Source organism: Callospermophilus lateralis, chromosome 2 (genome assembly GCF_048772815.1).
Source record: "Callospermophilus lateralis isolate mCalLat2 chromosome 2, mCalLat2.hap1, whole genome shotgun sequence".
Lineage (NCBI taxonomy): Eukaryota > Metazoa > Chordata > Mammalia > Rodentia > Sciuridae > Callospermophilus > Callospermophilus lateralis.
Window position 1 is genome coordinate 189,085,094 of NC_135306.1, and position 14,811 is coordinate 189,099,904.

Genomic DNA, 14,811 nt, shown 5'->3' on the forward strand with positions numbered 1-14,811 from the left:
ACTAGGGATATAGCTCACTGGTAGAGCACTTGCCTGGTGTGCATGAGGCCTTGGGTTTTATGCCCAGCACCACCAAAATATATATATTTATAGAATTAGAACACTTCAACACACTTCAAAATTCTTAAAATAGTCTTTCATCTTGACCTAGTAGATTTATAACGTATAAATATGAATAAGTTGATTTTTTTTTTTAATTCTGAGTATATTTCTAGGGCTTCATGCTTGGATGCCTAATCTTATTTTTATTTAAACATAATGTCCAGAAAGATGTGATGGTTCAAAAAGTAGTTTTTATTTTGAAATACATAAACACCCTATATATGTTCATTGCTCTCTTATGGTAGGCATTATGATACATTAGAAATAGAAATTTTTAATTAGGATATTTGGTGGAAGGGATACCATTCACTAAGTTAGTAAAAATGCACAGGAAAAATGCTTAAAATATAGCTGGGCTTTAAAATCAATATAAGCAATCTCCATGAAGCAAAAATGAATAAAAACACTAAATTGGAAATTTGGCTAACAGTACAGACAAGCCTGCTGGACTCCAAGGCTGGGGAGTAGGCTATGGTGTCAGGTACCTGAGCTCTGTGAAGTTGAAGAGGCCATATTGATGTAAGATGAAGGAAAAACTATGTTCACTGCTTGGAGATGAGTAGAGCCATTCTGCTTATAGAAATAGTCTGGAAGAAGTCACAGAAAGACAAAAGCAGACTCTGATGGCTGAAAAATCATTCACAACTGTGAGATCTGATCCTAGATTTTGGAACTGGATGGAACCTGGAAACAGTTACAAAACTTCTAGACACTGAGGGTAGTCATGGAGTAATTGGAAAGATGAGACAGATGGAAGGGATGAAAGAATACTCAAGCGTTTTTGACCTGAGTGATTGCAAGAATGAAGTTGACCTTAACTGAGATAGAGATGTTGAGGGAAGTACAGGATTGGGGAGGAGTTTGGCTTTGATATGTTAAGTTCGAGAGATCTGTTAGTATCTAAGTATAGATACTGCTGGGAGTTGGTTCTTCAATTGTGGGCTCAAGGGGAAAGGACTGAGCTAAAGATATAAATCTGTTACTCACTGACAGATAAACCAGGAGACTACATAAAACAGATCATCCACAAAGTAATGCTGACTATGTGGACTTCTTGGATACCAAAAGACAGTGGAAGAATAACCTCCAAGTTCTAAAAAAGTCAGTCACACTAGAGAAAAAGAATGATAAGCAGAAATAATATGGTCAAGATAAATTCAAAGAGACCAGCAATTACAATATATGTAAACAGATTAAACCCACTAATTAAAACTCAGATTGTCTGATTGGATTTCTTATTCTGTCCAGCTATGTGGTATACATAATAGATATACTTAACACAAATCCAGCCTCAAAAATGTCACAGCTGTTCTCATGAAGGAAAGTGGATTCTCAGGGAAGAACAACCAAACAGTGTAAGCCTTGATGATGTTCCTCCTGAAATGTCACATACAACTTCTCTACTCAAATTCCATTGACCAAAGCAAATCAGATGGCCAAGCCTAAAGTCTGTGAGGTAGGGTGTCACACCTCTAGGAAAAGGGTAGGGTGGGAGGAATAATTGGAAACAGACCATAGGTTCTGTTCTTTTTAGTAACAGCCCAAAAAATTAATGACAAAAAAATATTAATTAACAGTCCAAAAAATAAGGTCATGCTAAATGGTCATTCAGAGGCCTATCAGGGCCCTGTACCATGTGGCTCTGATCCATAAGCCAGGCCCCATGCTGACATTGCAGCGCCTGTCTGTTTTTTCCATTCTTAGTAGGTGGTGTGAAAACATAAAGAAACATACATTGACTTAAAAAGTTCCTCCATGAAAAGGCCACATGGAATTTCTTACGTTACATTGGCCAAAGCAAGTCGTAGAGCCAATCCTCTGTCCAGCAGAACAGTGATACATATGGAGAGGCATGATAGGCTGGGGATTTGACTCAGTGGAAGAATGCTTGCCTAGCATGTGCAATGCCCTAGGTTTAATCCTTAGTACTGCAAAAAGATAGGGGCAGGATATTAGTGTATATATATACTATATTAGTGTATATATACAGTCTATCACAATACATTCTCCCACAATAATTATAACAAGATAATATTTCATGACAGAATAGCATAAATTTTAAAGTATGAAAAAACAGATCTTGTTAAGATTGTAGGGATATGGGCATTATCATTCTATCTGCTGGTAGAATTCTAATTATTATAACCATTCTGAAAAGAATGTTTGACTAAATAAAGCAGAAAACACATATCCCATATAAACACGTATTTCTACCCCTGCTAAAACTTACACATGTGTACAAGGAAATGTTTATAAGAATATTGGAACATTTTTAATAGCAGTTTTTAAAAATTTTAAAGAAGTAGGGCTGGTGATGTGGCTCAAACGGTAACGTGCTCACCTAGCATGCGTGGGGCGCTGGGTTCAATCCTCAGCTCCACATAAAAAAGGTGTTGTGTTCACCAAAAAATGACAAATAAATATTAAAAAATTCTCTTCTCTCTCTCTGTCTCTTTAAAAAAAAAATTTTTTTAAAGAAGCAACCAAAATGTTTTCAGGAAATGGGTAAATACATTTTAATACATCTATTAAAATGAAAAATTTAGAGCTATAATCACTGATGTAGATAAATCTACAACCTTTTAAAAGGTTGTAGAGTAGTACATACAGTATGATACCATTTATATAAAAATTTTAAAATTCTTGGTTTTACATATGTATGTAATGAAAATAATGTTTTAAGGGAGTAAGTGTAAAATGGTTATCTTTTATAAAATAAATATAGAAATGACACGTAAAATAAATTCAGGCTAGTGCTAACCTTGGGAAGGGAGAGAGGGATTTAAAAGAGGATTTTTAATTCTATTTTTTTTCCATTTAAAAACAATCTGAAGCAAGTAAAGTAAAATGTTAATGTATGCTAGATATGGGTGGTAAAAACGTACATGTTTATTCTGCTCTCTATGTTTGGAAAAAAATATAAGTTATATGTGTCAGGGATTCACCTGGAGCACCCAGGTAGCAGCAGCAACCTGCTCTATATCTTGAAGGACTTTAACATCATGATGGGTTTAGACAATTCAAAGAAGTTTTAGCTGAGTATTTAGGTTGAATAATATGGTTTTAATTTTTTAAAAAAAAAGGTTTTAATTTTGGAGCTACTCTATACCAGGGAAGCTCAGCAGATATAGGTAGACTTTTTTCTTTATAGGTAGTCAGAAATCATATTATAAAGGCACTTGTGTCTCAGTATTATAAATGTCATGTTCTGTTACTTTCTGAATGAGGACACTTTTTTAGAGATGCTTTTGTGAACTAAGTTAACTCAGGCAGTTTTCAAATCCTCTTCCTTCTTAGAGGATTCTCTAACTTCAAACTCATGAAATTCTCCTTTCTTTTCAATGGTGTTTAGACTGGAATATCAGAAAAAAAATCTATTCTGTTTTACTTCCTTCCCAACAGAAACAATTAGTTGCTCAAAAAATTCACATAGAAGAGAATGAGGACAGAGACACAGGACTAGAACAGAGGCATAATAAAGAAGATCCAGACTGCATCAAAGCCAAGGTGCCCTTAGGGGACCTGGATCTGTATGATGGCACATACATAACTCTGGAGAGCAAAGACATCAGGTAAAGAGATTTTCTTTCCAAAAATAAAATTGTTTATTCCTAAGAGACTTTTCTCGAATCAGTAAGAAATTGTTTTTGTAATGAGATTCAGTTTCAATAACAGATGACTTTATTAAAATTAAAAAATTAAAAATACATACTATGTGTACAATTCTTATAAATCAATTAAAAAATATTTAATACTAAAGTAGAAAATTGAATATAGTTTAAAGAAGCAAATGGTCAATACATTTGGGAGAAAATGTTTCTTAGAAAAGATCAAACGATACAAATTAAAACATTTAGATAGATTTCATACCACATTAAAAATTATTAAATGGTAAAAATGTAGAAAAACTGTCAATGAAATTATAAATTAATTTAACACCTCTAGAAAGTGTTTAGCCCTATTATTTTTTTAAATGTCAGGATCTTAACATTTCTGTAACCTACATAGTTTTTTCTAATTCGTGACCCTTTAATTTGAACTACCAAAATATTCAGCTCCTCATTCTGCTATGTGAAAAAGTACGAGTATTGATCAACATTGGTTTTAAGGTTGAGATGCCATAAGAACTTGGGGGAAATTTGACATTTCTTAAAAGTATTGTTTATTACAGCTTCCATTCACTTATTGCTTCTTGCTTTAGCCCTGAAGATTATATAGATACAGAATCTCCTGTCCCTCCAGACCCTGAGCAACCTGATTGCACTAAAATTCTAGAACTTCCATATAGTATACATGCTTTTCAGCACTTGCGAGTAAGTAAACAACTTTTGGATTATTATTTTTTTTTTGCATTTTTTCCTTTCTTTTGGCCTCTTGCTTATAAAGACTTATTTTTCTCCTCCCAAAAAGCTTTATAATTTTGCAAATATCTCTCGTTTCTTAAAATTTCTTCAAAATAAATGCTACAAGATATTGAATTACTTGTGAACTTTTATGTCATACACTCTTTCACTGTGTTTCCCCCCTCTCCCCGATTTGTTTTTCTTTTCTGTAGGGTGTACAAGAGAGAATTAATCTTTCCGCACCTCTGTTACCTAAAGAAGATCCGGTCTTTACATATCTATCTAAACGATTAGGACGGAGTATAGATGACATTGGCCACCTCATACATGAAGGCTTACAGAAGGTAAGTAATAGTGACTCAAGAGTCAGGAGACTCTGTGACAATAGAAGAAATTTTTCTCTCAGAAAATAGCTGTCTTCTTGGATTGTCTAGAGGACGATTTTAAATTATGATTATATTGCTATAAACCATATATTTCAACAATAGGGTAGATTGATTAGTTTTCCTTACCAGAAAGAGATACTAAAAAGTTTTATTTAAAAAAAGACTTTTATTTTTAAAAAAGTCTTATTTATTTAATTCATGAAAAAGCAAATTTTAATCTAATATAATTAATAGGGTTTATAGACTAGATTATTTATATTGAGTGTAGAAAAAAAATAGCATTGTTATATCTACACACAGTATATAGTTTATTACTGTTCTCTGACACAGAAAATGAATCATGACCAGCAATAAAATTTTCTGTAATTTTCTTTTAAGGGAAAATCTACTTTAAAAAAAATGAAATAGGGAATTATGTAACAGGACCCAGGAATTTAAATGTACCATTCAGGATAACATGTGGGAATTTAGATAGCAGTTTTTGCTCTTCTCTATGCCAAAGGAATATCATAAAATGCCGGTTAGTTTCTAAGCAGTATTAATTATAATGATATTAAATAAAATATATAATTGTAACATTTATATACAGCTTATTTAAATACACAGCACTGTGTATCAAAAAAAAAGGGTACATTTTTAATAGTGTGATTGTGGGGAATTGAAGGGTAATCACATTTTTAAGGCTTTTTGTATACATGTCAGCTACTCCCCCAGAAATGCTATAGTAATTTAACATTTCTATTGTTAACAGTGCTATGGAGTTAATATATAGAGTAACCAACAGTGAGTCCTGGCATTCTCTTTAATCTTTGCCAGCTTGTAAAAGGAAACTTTTACATATCTTTCTCTTGTTGAAGTTATGTAGTTTACATACTTATTAGCAATTTCATATTTTTCTTTATCTGTTATATTTTTCTTTTGTTTTATTTTAGATTCTTTGTGAGCTCTTTGTATATTAAAGGTATTAAACTTTGTTATATGTATTGCAAATGTTTTTCACAGTTTATCTTAATTTTGTGATTTTTTTTTCCACAGAAGAAACTTAAAACTTTCTTTACTTATAACTTACACTGAGCTTTTGATATGATCCAGTTTATTTTTAGTATGTTTTTTTGTTTGTTTGTTTGTAGATGGACACAATACTTTTACTTTATTCATTTTTATGTGGTGCTGAGGATCAAACCCATTGCTTCACATGAGCAAATCAAGCACTCTACCACTGAACTATAACCCAACCCCATGATCCAGTTTTTGACATGATAATGTTTTGACCTTTTTGTGGCTAAAATTCAGAATGTGTTTGAGGATGAAAAATCCCAGCCACAAAAGGAAAAGCCTATCTGAACTTCAGTTTAACTTGACTAACTAATATATTTAATCATAGACAAAAGATTTAATTTTTAACAGCTTGAAGGTTTGAATTGGATTCTAAACACACATAAGAAAGTAAAAAAAGAGAATTCATCTTCATGAAAGCATAAGCCTATTTGCTGTAGTTTGTACTTTCACTCAGATATTACATCAATATAAAACTTTGTAACATGTTAATTTTAGACATTTCATGTTAAAGCAATTTCCAGGTTGCTTAGAAATTTCTAAACAAGTGAATTTCTAAACTCCTGAAGTAGGGCCAAACAAGTTGTGGCCACTCAGTGGGTTTTCCAGTGCTATTTCTCCTCTAGGACGATGGCCTGGTGTTGGATGATCTCTGTATGAAGATCACACTTCTCTGCACTTGCAAGCTGATGATTAGAAGGCCCTTTGGACAGGAGTAGTTTTTTTTTGTACCTGTCCTCTGCTTTGGTGTTACTATAACTAGTCTTGCTCGTCATCTTGAATTTCAGAAGAACCAAAGTGTCAATCGTACTCATTCTGAACATTTATAATTCAAGAAACTGTCTTGAGTTTTATGTGATTGTAGTTTTTGTTATCTCTAGAATTCTTCCTCATGGGTACTCTATAACATGGCTTCATTTTACTGGAGAATAAAAAATGAACCATATCAGGTAGTGGAATGTGCCATGCGAGCACTTCACTTCTCTTCCAGGTAAGAGTATTTTTTTTCTGGACTTCCTGATTCTCCACATAAATCAGGACTGTTAAAGAAATAATACATAATATAACAAGAAGCAGCATCATATTATACTATGCCCACTTGTTCCTTGTTCAAAGAAATTAGACTCAACACAAAAAATCACAGATGTCAAAAAGTTCAAAGTGATAATTATGTAATACACTTTTCATGTCCATTAAGGAAAAAAAATATATAATGTAGAAGTCCAGTGGTTCATTTGAGACATGAATGCCAGGACTGTGACTAGAGGAATTTTAATAAATTAAACTTAACTTTTCTTAAAGCAAATATAAGCCTTAAAGATGCTTTAAAATCATTAAATGTCTGTCAACTCTTATTTTGGGGGCCTAATTTGTAGCTGTTAGATTAAGTAAGCAAACCATCCAAAATTTTTAAATGAAGCATTATGATTATTTTCTCCACATATTAGCATGCTTAAAGTGGTATTTGGAGCCTAGTGACTTCAAGTGTCATTTTTCCTTGTCAAATAGTAATGCATAATCATGGAACACATGTTTCTTTCCTAACATCTAGTAACGTTTCTTCTCTTTTAGACAAAATAAAGACATTGCCCTGGTCAATTTGGCAAACGTTCTGCACAGAGCACACTTCTCTGCTGATGCTGCTGTGGTGGTCCATGCAGCTCTGGACGACAGTGACTTCTTCACCAGCTATTACACGTTGGGGAATATATATGCAGTAAATACTATTTTTGTTTCATGTGCCATATCTTTTGCTTTCCCCCCCTCCCCATAGTAGAATTTTTTTTCCCCTTCCACTTTCAGTCTAAACAATGGAAATGAAGACATTAGGGAGAAGGAAAAATCTGAATGCTGTATCAAGTACTAGCTTCTTGAAGGAAAAGAAATATAATTAAATTGATTAGAATTTTAAATTGTGCAGGCTGCACCTTTTACAGATAGCAATGCCTTCCAACTACAGTATATACCTTCATACTATGGGGATTTGATCATCAATCAAAACAATGTTCATTGTAGAGTGAGATGTAAGTTTGATTTCATAAACAATTAGGACATTTGAACAAGTACAACCAGGCCATGGCTAACATTTCTTCCCCCTATGTGTGTATATATGTGTATGTTTTTATTTTTGTCTCTTCAGATGCTTGGAGAATATAACCACTCAGTGCTGTGTTATGACCATGCTTTGCAGGCCAAACCTGGGTTTGAGCAAGCTATAAAGAGGAAGCATGCTGTTCTATGTCAGCAAAAACTTGAACAGAAATTGGAGGCTCAACATAGGTAATTGGGAGAAAAAATTTTACTGAAGTACTAGCACCATAGACCCTTAGGTTAGATTGTGTGGGGTAATATCACTATTAACTTGGTCATGAGAATTAAAAAGTTACCTCTTCACTGAAAGTCTGCCCCTTGACTCCAAATCCAGTGATTTTACATAATTGATTCCAGAAACTAGAGAATGTTTTCAGTGAAGCTGTCATATAATTCTTTATAGTTTTGACCATGGTAGGATTACTGTTATGAACCTAGATGGGAGTGGGGAAGTTGGGGGATAGTCAGTAATGTCATCGTTATTTTTATGGAGTATACAATGTCAGTAAAATCACTTGTATGTGAAATATTTGATCTTTCTCCCCTTTGGCTCCAAGGGTTGGACTGTTGTTATGTTAGTTGAGAAACATTATTTGGCCCACATTTTAATAAGATTTGTGAGTTAAGTCATACAGCATTGGAATTTTTTTGTATTTGGTCTTTTCAGTGTACTTATTAAAATATATGTTTGATTCCATAAATAACAAGACCAGTTGAGAAGCTTCACATAACCCAGAAGTGAATTGTTTATTTCTCAGATATATTAACCTTATGGCCTTTGAGTCTTACTTTGGTTATTAGAGAGTTAAATGAAGACTTAGAACTTTTGTATTTGCTTATTTTCCAATCTACTTAAAACATAATGTAGTGAAAAGGGAAGAATGATAGCTTGCTTATTTGTAACAGACTTCCATTACACCTATTCAGAACTTGCCCTGGCTGTTTCTGCCAGTAATATGCTCTTAATTATTGTTTTAACTCTCTTCCACAATCTTTAGAGCTCCTAAAATCTCCATATGTTGCAGTGTGATAGGTAATAATAAGGTTTGGGTGACTAAATGTTACAGGCAGTTGACTTAGTGAAATCAGGTAGTGAAGAATATTTCTAAGCAAAGTTTTCTTTGCCCGCCCCCCACCCCCCCATAAACTCCATGAACCAAGGAGCTAGAGTGTGAGAGCAGGATAGTATGGCCCTGAATCTTACCTGACTTTAGGCAGAATGAAAAGAAAAAGGGAAGAGGAGAAGAGGACTCTGGAAAAGGCTTTGAATGTCAGTGGAACCAATGAAAATTTTGTGGAGGGAAATATAGTTATTAAATATGTAAAAAGATGTATGTCATATTAAATATGTGTAGTATATTTTGATTTGTTTTATGGTTTTTAAATTTTATCTTTTTTGAACCATATACATTATTTAAATTATTTAGTTATTTTGTGGTGCTGGGAATCAAATCCAGGGCCTTGCACTTGCCAGGCAAGCATTATACCAATGAGCTGCATCCCCAGGCCTAAATTTTAGCCAGTATATAAAAATTATACATATTTATGGGTATGTGGTCCCCAAGTTCTAATATGAGAATAACATTTATTTAGCCCTGTGAAGTTTTAATACATGTATGCATTCTGTAAGTTTTTAAATCAACATAAACATCTATATCTCTGCTGTAAAGACACAGTGAACATTTATGGAGATAATTGTTTCTTAGTTTAGACAGCTGGGTGGATGGTAGTGCTACTTTGCTACAGAAAAAGGGAACATCAGAGGAAGATGCAGGTTTTAGAGAAAGTTTGGAAAAATATTGCACTCATGTTTTTGTCCCAAAGTTCTAATAAAAGAATAGCATTTATTTCGCCCTGTTATTCTTGAAATTGTGGTACAGGTTTAACATTAAATGCAAGGAAAAAACTAGCAATTATTGCTGAGAACCAGAAAATATATGCATTTAAGTAAGTTTTTGAGATTTATTTTTTTTAATGATATTAAATGTTATTAAAAAATGTTAAGATCCCTCCAGCGAACACTTAATGAGTTAAAAGAATATCAGAAGCAGCATGACCACTACTTGAGACAGCAGGAAATCCTAGAAAAACACAAGCTGATTCAAGAAGAGCAAATCTTAAGAAATATCATCCATGAGACTCAGATGGCAAAAGAGGCACAGTTAGGTAAGTAGAAGGCAGGTTGGGCAATTTTTTTTTTTTTTTTTTTTTTTAATTGAACCCAGGGACAGTTAACCACTGAGCCACATCCCTAGCCTTTTTTTGAATTTTATTTACAGACAGGGTCTCTCTGAGTTGCTAAGGCTGGCTTTCACCTCAAGATCCTCCTGCTTCAGCTTCCCAAACTGCTGTGATTATAGGTGTGCAGCACTATGCCCAGCCAGGAAATTCATTTCTAGAAGACTACATTGTAGTTTCTGTGCAGCCTTAAAACAGTGTAGAGCTGACTTTCCTAGATCTCCTCTGTGGCTAATACTGGCAGGAAGGCTTTTTTTTTTTTTTTTCCCTATTGCTCCCTTAAAAACAAACATTATTTTAGAAATAAGATTTTAGACTAGAATTTGTTTCAGGCAGGATTTTGTTCCCCCTCATTTTGAGACAGGGTCTCACTGAATTGCTCAGGGCTTCACTAATCGTTGAGGCTGCCCTCAAACTTGTGGTTGCCTGCCTCAGTCTCCCAGCTTGGATTACAGGTATGCACCACCACACCTAGCTTCAGGCAGGATTTCTTAACCTGGGTGAATGGATTAGATTGAGTGGGGTCTGAAATCATCTCCAAAATCACATGTAGAATTGTTTATGTGTATAATTGGGGGAGAAGATGGTATATAGATTTTATTAAACTCTCTCAAAGACTTTTTAATCCAAAAAATTATATAGAACCACTGGTCGTCTAGGAGAACTTGGGTTGGTGGGAGATCACTGATTTCTTTATATCCAAAATGTTTTTGTCTTATTAAATGCCAAGCGAGTAGATCTGACAACTGGACACCAGAGAATAAATTAATAGAATACCTGAAATTCCATCCTCCTACCTTGATTAATGCATTGGTCTGGAAAGTTCTTGACCTTTGAACCTTAGCTGTGACCACTTTTAGAGCATTTTACAACCCACCTAACAGGTTTTCTCTGCTATTTTGAGTGTAAAGAATATGATAGTCTTTAATATTATTTACTGCTCAGTATATACTCAAAGGCAACCAGTGCTTTTATATATAAATTTGAAACTAAATCAGGAGGTATATAAGCTAAATTCTCTCCAGAGAGATGGCCAAAGTTTCTTGGAACTATGTAATCAATGGATTTTACAATTATATTTTCTGGAAATTATTTTTTATATCAGTTATGATATAGAGGAACCCCCTTATTTTATATGTGGAGAAACTAGGACTTCCGTAGAATGCATTAATGAACTGTTTATGAATATTTCTCTATATAAGTATTCCAAGTAAGTAAGTACTCTAGTAGGTTCTGAGGAACACGGAGTTGAAACTAAATGACTTGGACCAAGACAAAGATGTTGACATTGCTGACCATGCTCGTCATTTATGTAACTTCTCATTTATGTAACTTCTCTCTTATTCCAGGAAATCATCAGATATGCCGTCTAGTCAACCAGCAGCACAGTTTACATTGCCAATGGGACCAACCCGTACGCTACCATCGAGGAGATATCTTTGAAAATGTGGACTATGTTCAGGTCTTTTTCTTGGTCTCTTCTAAACTAACTTTTGTATATCTGAGAATAATACTATTTTCCTCCCTTGGTTTCTTGTACATGTGATCCCTAAAATTTGTGCTTGTCATTTAAATCTTTAAGGTTTTGAGTGTCTCTGTGTTTATGAAATCAGATTTTGTTCTTAGTTCTCAGTTACTCCATGGATGACATTCTGTTTCCCAAAATACAGTGTGTATGTATGTATGTGTAGGTATTTTATTCTTTTCTCCTTTACCATGGGACCTAGAATTGGGTAGTTATTACGATTTAACTTGAAGCTTTTGTCTCCCCTCTTAACCTTAAGAGTAAGACATACTTAAGGGTAAGACATACTCCCCTCTTAACCTTAAGAGTAAGACATAAGAGTAAGATATACGATTTAACTTGAAGCTTTTGTCTCCCCTCATAACCTTAAGAGTAAGACCATACCCTTTGCCAAAATCATCAGTCCAGTTAGGTTGCCTAGACCAAAAACATCAACAGAACAGTCATTATCAACAGAAGGATTTATTCAGCACCATGGCTAAGTATGTGCTTTCTCTCATCTTTATGTCCCTGTGTACACACACACACACACACACACACACACAAATACACATACATGTACGTAAACACACATATACACACCATCCTAGTCTGTCTAATTAAGAAGAAATAATACATAGATATAATGGTACTAAATAGTATATAACTGTTGCTGTGTGACATAGGAAGTAAGTATATCCAGAATGCCAGGTACCATTAAAAAAGAATATTAGAAATAAAACAACATTTTAATCCTAGATAAAATGCATCAAGTCCTAATCATAGATTAAAAATTTCCAGAGATAAGCAGTTAAAATAAGTCAGGAAAGCAAATCAAAAAAAAAAAAAAAAGCCCTTTAATCTTAAAAAATTCAGATAACATTATAAAGAGTAAGAAGCAAAAAATTAATTGGGTATTTAAGTGGGAAATAGTAACATAAACTAAAAACTTCATAAGAGTTTTATAAACCAATTCCTAGCAATATCCCATGTTTGATTTTCAAGAAAAGGATTAAGAAAAGCCAGATTCATACTCTCTGGAATTCTAGCTCCCTGTCTTAAATCCAGGCATTTAAAAGGAATATTTAGAATGAAATTGATTGAAACCCAGTGTAACTTTTGGATATCTTGATGTTCTTAAGAGTGCATTGCATCAGTGTAGCTTCCAACATTCTATTTTCATATAATCATATCACTACTATATAATAGAAGAATTTATTTCTAAAATAAAGACCAAGGACTTCAAATTTGTCATTTTCTTTCTTTTTTCTCACATTTTTCCCTTCCATCCCCAGTCCTGTTCTTCGTATCAGAGTTTCAGAAATATATAAGAACTACAGAATCTTACATCATACATTGTTTTACCTTGGTTTGGAGGAAGATTATCTATGTTTATGTTCTTTCATTTCCTAACTTCCTCTTTTACCTGTAAGGTTTGTATTTGGAATTGATTAATAATAATCTTTAATCTCTGACAGCTATAGTAAACATTTCAGAATGCTTTCTAAAGCTTCCTTGCTTCTATCCATAGCACAGTAATTTTATAGAGTAGTAATCATTTTAGTCTCTGCAGGGCACAGGAATAATGAACCAGATTTCTAAATTAGTTGATCATTAATTTTAAAAGACTAAAGCATAAAAGGGAAGCAAAGGGAGGGACAGGAAAACAATCATACTATTTTTCTGATATTTCGACAGCACAGTTGATTGAAAGTTGTTAATTGCGTTATCCTTGAGAGAATACTATTGGGGTAGTTCTTAAAATTAAAAGATCTGATTGCTTTACGGCTGACCTACTTTCTGATGTCCTAGTTGTGAATATCTACTAGATTGTCCTTAGTATGCATTAAATCTTGGTCATAATTCTCTTTCCACTCAGAATTGGATTGACTTTCTTTTCATTTTCTAGTTTGGTGAGGATTCATCAACCTCTAGTATGATGTCTGTGAACTTTGATGTTCCGGCAAATCAGAGTGATATCAGAGATTTGGTCAAGTCTTCTCCTGTAGCCCATTCTATTCTATGGATCTGGGGTCGGGACTCGGATGCCTATAGGGTAAGTTAATAGAGGATAATAACAGGTTTTCTCCTACAGACAGTAGGGGCCCTCAACCTCAGTGATTAATATGATCCATATCACTATTTGGATTAGTGCAGCAAACATTTATTAAACTTCTATGAGTTTATAGAAGTTTATGGAAGGCAATCTGCTAGGTAGTAGTAAGGAAGATACAGGCTCAGCCTCAAGGTCTTCCCAATAAAGTTGTTATAAACTTCATATATTTAATCAGCATTCTTTTATTGAATTCCCAGCTGTATGCCAGGCTAGTACTAGGAACATAGTAGACAAGCTCCTTGTTTTATATTCTATTGAGAAATACATGTAATGTAATAAACAATTTGATAATTGGGGTTGTGGCTCAGTGGTAGAGCACTCACCTAGCACATGCGAGGCCCTGGGTTCAATCCTCAGCACCACATAAAAATAAATAAAGGATAAAAAACATATATGTATTTATTTGTAAGCTAGCTATGAATAGTTGTATGTCAGTTGATTGCAATACCAAGATATAAGGATGGAGACCATGTTGTTTTTATTCACTATTAAATTTTCAGAATTTAATTGAGTATTATAACAGTACAATAAATTTGGTTTAATTATATATATTACAAACTTCTCAAAGCTTGTTAGCTTCAGGATATAAGTTTTGTAGGATTCTGGTATAATTGTTTATATTTAGAAAAATGAACATATTGAACAAGTCAAAAAAGAATTATTAAAGTTTGGCATTGGCAAAGAAAAATAGCTTTCTAAGCCAATTTTATAGGCATATGTATGTTTTCAGGTACTGTACCTCATATTGACTTAAAAAGAAAACTTGCCTATTATTTCAGGAAGTCCATAGATAGGACAAACTTCAGGTTTGGTTGACTCGGTGGCCCAATGATGTCACCAGTGGCTCATTCCTTTCCACTCTTTCATTCTTCAATGTACAGTATTGTTTTCATCCCAAAACTTATTTTCCTCATGGTCATAAGATGACAGCCAACAGCAACTGGAACCACACGCTTTTTTGTTTACATGTAACAT

General features: G+C 33.7%; 1 protein-coding gene across 3 annotated transcripts in view; it reads left to right on the forward strand.

The window, feature by feature from the left end:
* Ttc17 (tetratricopeptide repeat domain 17) overlaps positions 1-14,811 on the forward strand; it is a 115,307-nt gene that overhangs the window by 17,057 nt on the left and 83,439 nt on the right. For all 3 annotated transcript variants that reach the window (XM_076847068.2, XM_076847070.2, XM_076847069.2), the window contains exons 3-11: positions 3,505-3,674; positions 4,304-4,415; positions 4,658-4,789; positions 6,769-6,878; positions 7,460-7,604; positions 8,028-8,167; positions 9,984-10,144; positions 11,566-11,678; positions 13,630-13,776. In XM_076847068.2, the coding sequence (XP_076703183.1) occupies positions 3,505-3,674; positions 4,304-4,415; positions 4,658-4,789; positions 6,769-6,878; positions 7,460-7,604; positions 8,028-8,167; positions 9,984-10,144; positions 11,566-11,678; positions 13,630-13,776 (1,230 nt within the window). The remainder of the gene's footprint in view (positions 1-3,504; positions 3,675-4,303; positions 4,416-4,657; positions 4,790-6,768; positions 6,879-7,459; positions 7,605-8,027; positions 8,168-9,983; positions 10,145-11,565; positions 11,679-13,629; positions 13,777-14,811) is intronic.